Here is a 12613-nt window from a genome sequence, read left to right on the forward strand (position 1 = left end):
TTCAAGTGAGGAACGCAGAATGACTGAGAACCACCTGAAAAAATATTAAATATCCTTAATTATCAGGGAAATGCAAATCAAAACAAAACTGAGATTCCTCCTCACACCAGTCAGAATGGCTAAGATCAAAAATTCAGGGGACAGCATATGCTTGGGAGGATTTGGAGAAAGAGGCACACTCCTCTATTGTTGGTGGGATTGCAAGCTAGTACAACCACTCTGAAAATCAGTCTGGCGGTTCCTCAGAAAGTTGGATATAGTACTAATGGAAGATCCAGCAATACTTCTCCTGGGCCTATAGCCAGAATATGTTCCAACTTCTAATAAGGACACATGCTCCTCTATGTTCATATCAGCCTTACTTATAATAGTCAGAATCTGGAAAGAACCCAGATGTCCCTCTACATAAGAATGTATACAGAGAATGTGGTACATTTACACAATGAAATACTCTCAGCTTTCAAAAACAATGAATTTATGAAATTCTTTGGCAAGTGGATGGATCTGGAGGATATCACCCTGAATGAGGTAACCCAATCCCAAAAGAACACAAATGATATGCACTCACTGATAAGTGCATATTAGCCCTGAAATTTAGAATACCCAAGATACAATGTGTAAAACACATGAAACTCAAGAAGAAGGAAGACCAAAGTGTGGATACATTGTTCCTTCTTAGAATGGGGAACAAAATACCCATGGAAGGAGTTACAGAGACAAAGTTCAGAGCAGAGCCTGAGGGAATGGTCATCCAGTGACTTCCCCATTTGGAAATCCACCTCATAAATAATCACCAATCCCAGTCACTAGGCAGATGCCAACAAGAACCTGTTGACCGGAGCCTGATTTATTGAGGCTTTGCCAGTGCCTTGCAAATACAAAAGTATATGATCACAGTCATCCATTGGACAGAGTACAAATTCCCAATGAAGGAGCCAGAGAAATACCCAGGGAGCTGAAGAGGACTTCCCCTCCTGGGTATCCATCACATATACAAACACCAAACCCAGAATCTATTGCATATGCCAGAAAGATTTTGCTGGCAGGAGCCTGACATAGTTCTCTCTTGTGAGGTTATGCCAATGCCTGGCAAATACAGAAGTGGATGCTCACAGTCATCTATTGGATGGAACACAGTGCCTTTAATGAAGGAGCTAAAGAAAGTACCCAAGGAGCTAAAGGGGTCTTCAACCCTATGGAGGGAACAACAATATGAACTAACCAGTACCCCCAGAAATTTGTCTTTAGTTACATATGTAGCAGAGGATGGCTTCTTCGGCCATCAATGGGAGGAGAGGTCTATGGTCTTATGTAGACCATATGCCCCAGTACAGGGGATTTTCAGGGCCAGGAAGCAGGAGTGGTTGGTATGGGTAGCAGGGTGGGAGCAGTGTATAGGGGACTTTGGGGATATCAATTAAAATGTAAATGAAGAAAATATCTAATAAAAAAGAAAAAAAGTAAAAGGGACATCGAAAGGCAGCCCTTTAAATCAATTGCAGTCATTGCTTAGATAAGAATGAAGGTAATGGAAGCAAAAGACTGTAATGAGAATACTCATTAATATTTACCACTTTAGCTACAAAACCTATTAACATTCCAAATTTTCCCTTTTACTTTTTTATAACATGTGCAGGGAATTCCGAAGAGGTGGCCGAATTCTTTTTATACTTTTTGTCCAGTTTCTCTGGTAACACATAATCAATCTTCTATCATATCTCCTTTGCCTACAGATACTGATTAACTAATACAGGCTAGAGACGTAACCATTTCTGTGGTAGGGCTCTTGGCATTTAAGCTATTTTTCCTCCTTTAAATTTGGTATCTTTGTTCCAGTTATGTTCTTTGTGTATAAAATAGGCAAAGTCATGTGTTGTTTTTGAGGATATTTATCAATATCTTTCCTTGAAACCTCCATTCTTTCTCCCTACATTTCATCATGGTAAGTTTCTTGTCTCACAGGAATATGAACCCCTGTACCCAAATGTTGGGAAAGATCTTGTACCCATACATTTATGGGCATGTCGTGGATATAAGACCTCTAGTTTGACACTTGACCATCTGTACACACAAATTAAATGCAACATTCTCTTTTTTTTTGTAATTCCTGATAACTTTCTACTACCTATGAACTTGGTAAAAAAGCCTTTCAATTTGTGCATTCTATATTTCTAACTTTCTGGAAATCAAAGTTACATAATCTCTTATTTCAGTCAAGCCTCCTATTTCAATGCCTATTATTTCCAAATATTATTTGGCATTTGTTCAATCAGAACTGCATAACAACATATTTCCTTGTACTTCCAAACACTCTTGTTCTATCACCTGTAGCAGATTTTTTTATCACAGCAAGGTATATAGTGGCATCACGCAAATCCCACTAACACCATTCAATTATATTATATCATTTTTCCACAGAACATGGGTTTTATTTTTATTTTATAATTTTCATTGATCATACCTAGATCCACACTGGAACTTTGAATACTTGATTGAACCCTTTCCAACAGCCACTCTTTTGTTCCTGTAGGCAAAAGACCATACAATGATTTAGTTTCTCTTTTTGTATCATTGAGGTTTGGGAGGATTAAGTACTATGTTTTCTTTTGTCATTTCAAGAACATCACTACTTGGCATAACATATATTCAATCTTCATTATTTTTGTGAGGTATTTTTGACTGTATAGTTTTTCCTAACTAACACAGGGAACTAGCTTGCTTTTTTTCACTGTGAGGCCTCCACCTGTATCCTCATTTATTTTCTGATGTCAGGAAAATGTCTTGTTTATCTTTCTTGTACCTATGCTCTTTGTCCAATGGTGTGAGGTCTTTGGCTGTACAAAGACAGTCTGGTCTCCAGTCAAGATGCAGTGTGGAAACCCAGGACCCAGTGGTAATAATTCACCTACATTGGAGGGAAAGAGTTCTCTCATGTCTCCTGGACTCAAGGTTCCTGTCGAATTTACTGACCCCTCAGCCCCCACAGGAGAAGCATGGCTAGTAGTAACGTAGGCAATGTCCGAAGCTTCTGACCTTCAGGCAAGACTCCTCCCCAGTTACGTAGCAACAGAAAAGATACAGCATACCATAAGAGGGGCTGCTTGGCCCCACCTCAATCTCTTGCTCTCTTGCTTTTACTCCCCTTACAATCTTATCCTCTCTCCTCTCTCTTCCTCTCTTTCCCTCTTTCTCTCTAGCCTTTCTTTTCTCTCTCTACTTTCCCCCCTTCTAACCTCTTGGTCATGGCCAGTCTCTTTCTCATTTACCTTCTCTCATTCTCCCTGCCTTTCTATAATAAATCTCTAAATTCATAGACTGTCTCTGTTCATCAAGCTCACTGCCCATACTCTTGCCTTTGTGGGAATCTCTCTCCCTAAGTCCTTTCTCCCATAACCCCAGGGCACAGAGTGTCCCCCAGGGCCTCTTGTTTTTGTTGACTGCCCCTTGTCCACCCCCTCCCCCTCCCCCTGTCAAATGGGGTCAGTGGCTTAGATTCCCCCCCCCACCCCCCTACAGCCTAGTGGAAAGCGACTGGCAGCCCTCCCATATCCAACTGGCTAGAGCATTGGAGGACTTCTGGATATGCATGGGCTATCCTCCCATCCACTTTCCTTCCCCAGCCCCCATTTAATTCCCACACAATGGTAGTGTTTCTCTCATAAAATAAACACACCATGAATGTAGACTTTGATTCTGATTTGTACCTAGGAAAATCATTGTCCTAGAGATATCTTGTTTGTTATTATGTTCCAAATGAACAAATTTCCCACAATAAAAGCACCAGTCATTTTGAGACCAGATACATATAGCAGATATATATATATATATACAAACACACAAAGGACAATATTTCCTAAAACTGGGTCTGTAAACATGTAAACCTCAGAATTCTCTAGGTGTAGGATTATCTAGTGTAGTACCATGATACATATTAGAACCAATATCAGTTGTATTCCTCTCCATTCTACCATAGGTTGTGCCTCAGCTTTTAATGTTCTAAGTATTTGATTATTCACAAGGTATTGAAATTTTCAAATACCAAGATCCCTATCATAACATGCCTTGCATCTGGATATCATATGATTTGTTCATGGCTGTGACCAATATTAATTAAACATCAGCAAAGATTTCTAAAGAGATTGTACAATCTTTGCCAATAAGATAGGAATTTTCCTTGCTCATCAAGCTTTTTCACAGGATATGAAAGTCATGATGTACTTTCTATTTCAGCATGGTCTAATAGAGTCTGAAATTGGATTTCAGTTTACTGCCTTTGAATTGTCTCCTTCCCTGTGAGTAACAACATGAGATTTGGTTGGCTACATGGATCTGTAAAGCCAGCTGGTACATAACATTTGATTTTTTAGTGAAAATTATTCTAGCATGTCAGATGTCATGTTCATTTTTGGGTGAATCTAGCAGACCTTTTTTTCTACGTTCTCCTCTATGTATACCATCTTGATTGTATTAACTCTTTCAAGAACTCAAACTAAATAGCAGCATAAGCTATCCTGATCTGTCAAAGCCTTTTCCACCTCTCAAAGATCATGTCTTACCGATAGTCTGAAGATGTGCAGAGACAGAATGTAATTATCTCTATATTTTGGATTCTTGAAACAACTTATAAACAGCATTGTAAGCAGGACACTGAACAGCGGTGCTATTACACAGTAGTTTTTGATGCCTATCCATTTCCTATTGTTATTCAACCTCTGATATTATAATGAAACATGCCTGGAAATAATTAAGGGTTCCCAATGTCCGTGAGTCAGTCCATCCATTTGAATATCTTTATATTGCTTTAGACAACATTGAATGCATAGTCATATTACTGTTTCGCCAGTTCTGTGGTACCCACATTTTCCAAAGAATTTCAATATCCTGTTGTGTCTAGTCTGCTTCTGATTAACTCCCCCCTTTTTTTTTAGTCTTCTGAACTTCATCATAGGAGATACAATCTATTCTCCAAACATCACAACATTTTTGCATTTCCAATACTGAACCTAAAATACATGCTAGATTCAAATATCTGAGCACTGTTACCCTGTGTTCTTATTCATTCTCATTTCAATATATTTTGAACATAGGTTATAAAGTTTTCTACCAAAAGAGTGGTCCTTTGCAACTGGTAACTTGTTCCCTCCTTCCTTAATTGTGAAATTATAAGCTAATGTCTTCAACCATCCCTTTTTCCTTCAAAGCCTTGATTATTATTGTACATAGCAGAATCCCTTTCTTTGATTTTTGTTTGGTTTTAATTCATCTTTCATTCCTTGGGAAAAAAATCTTGTGGGAATGCCAACAAGCCTCCTTTAAATGTTTTATTTTCACCAGTGAAGGCATATGACCTCTTACCATAGTTTCTTCTAATTTGTGCATTATGATTTACTTGCAATTATTTCAATAGACAGTGAGCCATGCATTTGAAGTGCATCTCCATGTTACTGAAATAGTGAAGATTCACCAATGAGGCTTATGGCCTGATGCTATGTGAAGAAGGATTGCCACACTCAAAGCATCCTTCTATAAGGACACATACCTCTGAGATATCTCTTCCTTCATTACATGATTCATAAAAAGTCACCAAATGCATGCAACTTATTTTACACAACGGAGGCACTTTTTTATATCACATGGGAAAAGGTGTAGTTATTGAGTTTAAGCTGCACATATGGGTTATCTTCAGATTGATCATCCTTACAAAGCTTACAGTTAAAAGTAGATAATGGTTCATTCCAAATATTTCTTGGTAGACAAAAGAAATTTTATTCAACTTACTGGGAGACCCACAAATCACCAGTGACTATAAGGATGTCAAGTTTGGTGAACCAGCAAGTTTATTTGCTACTGCTCATATCTCTCATGTATAAGAGGTTTATGAAGTGAGCCTCAAGGATTAAAAGTTAGATGGCTGTATATCTATATATTCCTCTGCATCATGGATATGGACACACATAAGCTCTATCATTAACTTGAATGGGAATCAACTTTGTTAAAGTTGTTTCAGTAATTCATATAAAGGTATCTCCAGCTTTAAAAAGCAGAATTGTCTAAAGCACCACCAGCAAAAAAAAAATAGTGTTTAGGGAGAAAATATAAATAAATGCATTCATAAACATTCATTCCCGCCTACTTATATGATGGACATACTTCATCCATTGAATACATCTAGATTAACTGAATGGGCTCTTGTCAGGGAGAACATTTGCAAGAATATACCTGAGTTTGAGGTTTTATTTTTATGGCCTATATACATCACATATAGGGATGAATTTATTTAGGATATTTTCATGAAGACACCACAATAGATTGCAGTTCTTGAAACTAACACAAAAGAAAATCATTTTTCTCTGTCTACTGGGTTGCCTTTAACTCCTAGATAATCTTAGTTGATATATTAACATCACACATACATCACACCTTACTTGTATCTATGTTAAGCTTGCACCCCAAAAAGAGAAAAATCATGATATCTCATGTTCTTCTTTATGTAAGCTAAGATATTAATTTTTGTTGCATTCACCTCATGGCTTAAAAATGATAATTATTGTTCAGATAAAGAGAAGGTTGAACAGAAAGGTGTGAAAGAGAAGAAGAAAATGGAAAGGGAGAGGACACAGAAGAAGAGGGAAAAGTGGAAAATAAGATCAGGAACATATGGCCTGGAGAAACCACAAGTCCTAAATGGTCTTATACATGTGGAAGAATGTAGTGTAATGGTAGATCTGCATAATCTAGGCACACAGCATCTATTCATATTGATTGAGTTGTGTTTTCATTGCCAGGCCATTTTTGATTGGAGATTTATCACAACAAATTAGAGTACAATTTATTGATTTGAAATCCACTAACCTGAGATAAAAAAAAATCACTGCCCCTAAACCACTGTATAGGGCATGTTCATCAATATAGGCTCCAGCAGGGTGGATTTATAAGTGGCTGGGTTTGAGAAGCCTAGAGAATGGCAGAGAGGCACCTACACTGTAGAAAGCCTTTCTGTGTTAGGTTTCCCTTATCCTTCATTCCAAACCCTGTCTTCCCCACACCAATCAGGGACACAGACAAAGTGGGTCTTTTAACCCTAAGCTCCTCCCTGTGAATAACAAATCAGGAGACAAAGCTACAAAGTTGTCTGGACCAGGTAACTCATTGATATAAAGACAGAAATTTAAAACTTTGTTACTTTAAGATGGGAAATTTCACCTGTAGTTCAGAACTAGAAAGGGAATATTAGTCACTGACTCCAAGTAGAGAGAGCAGTGATAATCACCTGTTATGAACATGTGTTAATTAACTGAAGTCTGACGCTCCAGGTAGAGAGCATAACAGATAGATATTATAATAGGTATTAATTAAATAAATGTCTATGTCTCATGGTAGAGAGCATAACAAATAGAATATATAACAGGATTGATGCTCTAGGTAGAGAGAGAGTTTAACAATTAAAATCTAGCTGCTTCTGATTGGGAGATATTAGTGAAAGTTTTAATGAATTGCTTTAAAAATGGTATATTACTCTAACAAGTATTACAGGATACTCATATTTTATCTAATGTGGGCTCCATGGGAATTTTGGGTGTAAATCCAGGTTTAACAATCTGCCGCTTATAAGCAGGTATGATAGTTGTATGAATCAATTTCTTAAAATTTTCAGAAAACTCATATTCTCTAACATGGGCTCCACTGGAATTTAAGGTTTACTATCCTGGCATGACAAATTTGAAAGGCCTATATAGGCTAAACAGTGTGAGATTTTGAATATTGTGGTTGTTTTATTGTTCCTCTAGGACAGAGGAAAGCTACAGTTTTTTTAAGGTTACCATCTGAAGGATAAGATGATTTTCGGGAAAGATTTTGTCTTTGTGTTTTTGGAAAAGGTGATTAAGATATTTCAAACTTCAAGAGTTATATAGATCTTACTTGATAGTGGGAGACTCCATGAATAACAAGATTCTAGAGAATAAAAAAGAAGGTTATCTTGATGATTTTAAAATTTTATTTTGAGATATATATATTAGAGTATGTAAACCGTTGGTGAATTTCATCCTCAGACATGCTGAATTGACCTGCCTGAACTCCTGATGGTTTGGTTTTTCAGCCAGATCCAGTCAGGACACAGATATCAGAGACAATCACTGGTGTGGCCTTCTTAAGGCTAATGAATTTCCCCATTTCCCTACCTTTCCCACTCCCTTCAGAAATATTTCAACACCCATATTCAGCTTGAAGAAATTATAAACATCCATTGCCCAAATTCCATAGTATTTAGGCATGGGTATGGTTATTATTGGTTTTCTTTGATACTAAAAATTTGAAGTACAGGTCTTAGACCCAGCCCATCTATTGCTGTTATTAGAAACAAGATCTGAGATATATAAGCCTGTGAGTTGAGGGCCAAATAAAAATTTGATGCAGTTGAGTTTATAGTTAATGTGTTTTAAATTATTTTACTCAGAAATGCTTGAGAGTAAGTAACAGAGAATGGTCCAGATAACTTCAAATAGATAATAGGGTTTTAAAAATGTCAGAAGTTCACAGAATATGATGTTTAATGTTGTTTGTTCACTGGTGTTCAGACTAGAATGTTCCTGACAAATTTCCCTGTATTGGATTCGCAGAAGTATCTCACTATCTTTGAGTTATTCCAGATGTGGTGGAACAGCCACGAGGCAAGAATTGCCTCATTTCATCTACAGACATAATACTGTCCAAAGTAAGGACACAAATACAGATTAAGACAGCCTGATTGTGCCATGGCATAGTAGGCTTTTCCTTAATATTCCTGTTTCTGTAAGTCTGTCAAAGGACCAGGGCCAGTAGGCTAAAGACATATGCTCCAACGTGTGGAAGTAAGGAACTGTGCATGTGATCAGTAGTCTCTAATTAATGGCTAAGTTTTGGAAGCTGTATTGGCCTTCCCATATATTTTTAGTGAATATCATTTGTTCTTGGATTTGATAACTTAAATAGTCCCCTATTCAATCCAGGATTTTTACTTTGAGAGGAACAGTTTTGAGAGGATGGTTTTCAGATGGCTTTGAATCTAAAGCCAAGACATAGCCAGATGTAAAATTATAATTCTTATAAGTAAGAATAGATGACAGAGGTACCATTTTATTAACAAAGATAATGGACTGGGTGTTAAATCTCTTCTACTTTATAAATTACACAAGAGTAGTAATTGTGTAAAATTATATCTTATATAAAATAGTCTTTTAATTGGACAGAAAGGAGGAAAGTAGTGGATAGTCTGAGACTGATTATATTTGATGTTAATTCTGTTCTCCTGTGAGGAGTTGCAAATAAGGAAAGAGTCAGCACTAAGGTGATGTCCTATAAAACTCTCCAGCTTATTTTGTAAAATAAAGGAGACCTGATGATTGAGCAGATAAAGAGAAAATGGAGTTGAAAGTTGGTAGAGAGAAGGAGAAAATAGAAGAGGGAGTGGACACAGAGTAGGAGGAAGAAGAAAAGTAGAGCAAAAGCACATAGCCTTGAGAAACTGCAGGTTCTAAAGGGTCTCATATTAGTGGAAGATAATAGTATAGTGACTGTTGGATCTACCCAATCTAGGCACACAGCATGTACTCATATTAATTGAGTTTTCTTTTAATTTGAAGGGCAGATTTGTGTTGGAGATTTACTGCAATGCATTACTATGCATGCATACTATATTCTCATGTAGAGTTGTTTACTTATGTGTTCAAAGACATCAAATACTCTACCATGCATGGTCACTTTGAATTGAGTTATGTCCTTCATTCACAGCCAGCATAATGAATTGGATACACTTTCCTTAAAGATTTCTTTGTAGTATCTATGTAGCCAACAAACTTATATCCAGGTAATGAAAATTTATGTATTGACAACATTATCTACAAATTATTCCCAGTGAGTCTAGAACAAAGTTTTGACATGGTGAAGGACTTTCCATCCTCCTTATAGAATATGTCATACTTTAATATTTTTCAGGGATTAACCATTGTTAGAATTAGGGACAATAAAGCAAAATTTTCCCTTTCCTGCTCACTAAATGGGACAGTAAAATGTAGCCCTGTAATTCAATTAAAATCATTGCTTAGATAAGAAGGAAGGTGAAGGAAACAAAAGACTGTAATGGGAATATACATTTATATTTACTAATTCAGCTGTAAAATCTATTAACATTCAAATTTCTCAATTTACATTTTCATGAAATAGTCAGAGATTTACCAAAATGGGGCAGAATCCTCTATATACTTTTTCTACAGTTTTTCTCTTAACAGATAATTGATTTCCTGTCATATTTCCTTTGCCTGCAGATATTGATCTACTAATACAGGCTTGGGAGGTAACGATTTCTGTGGTAGGGCTCTTGGCATTTAAGCCATTGATCCTCCTTTAAATTTGATATCTCTGTTCTGGTTGTGTCCTGTTTTTTTTAAATTGGGAAAAGACTTGAGTTGTTTTTGAGGATACAGATCAATATCTTCCCCTGAAGCCTCCTTCATTTCCCCTTACATTTCATTGTTTTACATTTCTTGTCTAACAGGAATATGAACCTTTTTACCCAAATGTTGGTAAAGATCTAGTCCCCATACATTTGTGGGCATGCCATGGATATAAGACCACTAATTTTACGGTGAATTTCTTCTCACACATATTAGTCTTATCATTCTATTTTTATTTGTAATTCCTGATAACTTTTTACTACACATGAACTTGTTATAACTGTTTCAATTAGGCCAGGCTGCATTACAAAATTTCTCAGAAATAAAAGTTTCATAAGCTCCTATTTCAATCAAGCCTCTTATTTCAATGCCATTCACTTCTAAATTTTATTTGGCTATTGATAAAGAAGATCTGAATATTAACAAATTTTCTTGTACTTTCAAACACCTTCACCTGTACTTCACCTGTAGAAAAATGTCATCACATCTACGGATACAGTGTTATGAAGGAAATCCCAATAATACCATTAAATTTTTGTTTACGTACATTTTCACAGACAATGGGTTTTAATTCTATTTTGAAATCTTCATTGACCATACCTATATAAACACTGAAACTTTGAATACTTGATTGAATAATTTTCAACAGCATCTTTTTTGTCCCTGTTGGCAAAAGACAATACATTGAATTAGTTTCTAATTTTATATCATTGAGGTTTGGGGGGATTGAGAAAGATGCTTACTATTGCCATATCTAGAGTAGCACTGCTTGGCATAACATATATTAGATATTCATAATTTTGGTGAGGTATTTTTGACTGCATATTATTTCATAGCAAACAAAGAAAACAGTTTGCAATTTTCACTATTAGTCCTTCAGCTAGGACCTCATTTCATTTTCTGATGTCAGAAAAATATGTTGTATATCTCTCTTGGAAGGATGCTTTTTGTCCCAATGGCAGTGCCTGTGTCATAAAATGTAAACACCTAGCATGTATACTTTCAATCTGGTTTATACCCAGGTCAACCATTCCCTAGATATTCCTTGTTCACTATTATGCTGCAAATGAACAAATTTCCCACAATAAAAGCACCGGACATTTTGAGACCAGATACCTATAGCAGATTGTACACAATATATTTGCAGAGTACCATATTTCTTTCAACTGTATCTCAACACATGTAAACCTCAGAGTTCTCTATGTATACGATGATCTAGTATAGAACCATAATACATATTAGAAGCAATATCAGTTGTATCCCTATAAATTCTACCATAGGTTGTGCCTCAGTTTTTAATGGTTAAGTACTTGTTTATTCACATGGTATTCTCATTTTCAAACACCAAGATCCCTATCATAATTTCTCTTGTATCTGGATATCATATGATTTTGTTCATGGCTGTGGCCAATATTAACTAAATTTCATTGAATCTTCTACAGAGATTATACAATCTTTGCTAATAACACAGGAATTTTCCTTTCTAATCGAGCTTTGTTACAGGAAATTAAACCTTCAAACCCATGTTGTTCTTTCTATTTCAGCATGATCTAATTGAGTTTGAATTTGGATTTCAGGCTATTGCCCTATAATTGTCACCTGCTCTTAGTATTCCACTTAGTTGGCTTCATGGATCAGTTATCCCAAATGGTACTTAGCATTTGATATTTAATGAAAATTTCCCTAGCATGCCAGATGTCACACTCATTTTTGGGTGAACATTGCAGACCATTTTTCTACCTTTTCCTGTATGTATCCCATCTTTATTGCATTGATTCTTTTTAGAACTCAACCTAAATAACAGTGTAAGTCATTCAGATAAGTCAAAGATTTTTCCACCTTTCAAAGATGACATCATACCTCTGGTTTTAGAAAATCTGATGAAGAGCTGAGACAGATTCCAATTATCTCTATATATGTTACTCTCTAAAATACTAATAACAGTATTGTAATTTTGTCCCTGAACAGATCTGCTATTACACAATAATTTTTTGATGCTTATCCTTTGGCTATTTTTCTCCAATCTCTGAAAACTATAATGAAATATGCTTAGAAATAGTTAATGGTTCTCAGTGTTCATGAGTCAGTCCATCCTTAGGAATATCTTTATATTGTCTTAGCCTATGTGGAATGCATAGACATAATACTGTCTCTCCAGTATTGTGGTACCCACATTTTCCCAA

General features: G+C 36.1%; 1 protein-coding gene across 1 annotated transcript in view; it reads right to left on the reverse strand.

Annotated features, from left to right (window-relative positions):
* Positions 1-12613, reverse strand: part of Skint6 (selection and upkeep of intraepithelial T cells 6) — a 482358-nt gene that overhangs the window by 320818 nt on the left and 148927 nt on the right. Inside the window, exons 12-13 of the mRNA NM_001103199.1 lie at positions 11031-11093; positions 2462-2524 (exon numbers count right to left, since the gene is read on the reverse strand). Of these exons, the coding sequence (NP_001096669.1) occupies positions 2462-2524; positions 11031-11093 (126 nt within the window). The remainder of the gene's footprint in view (positions 1-2461; positions 2525-11030; positions 11094-12613) is intronic.

Source organism: Mus musculus, chromosome 4, assembly GCF_000001635.26.
Source record: "Mus musculus strain C57BL/6J chromosome 4, GRCm38.p6 C57BL/6J".
In the NCBI taxonomy this organism is placed as follows: Eukaryota; Metazoa; Chordata; class Mammalia; order Rodentia; family Muridae; genus Mus; species Mus musculus.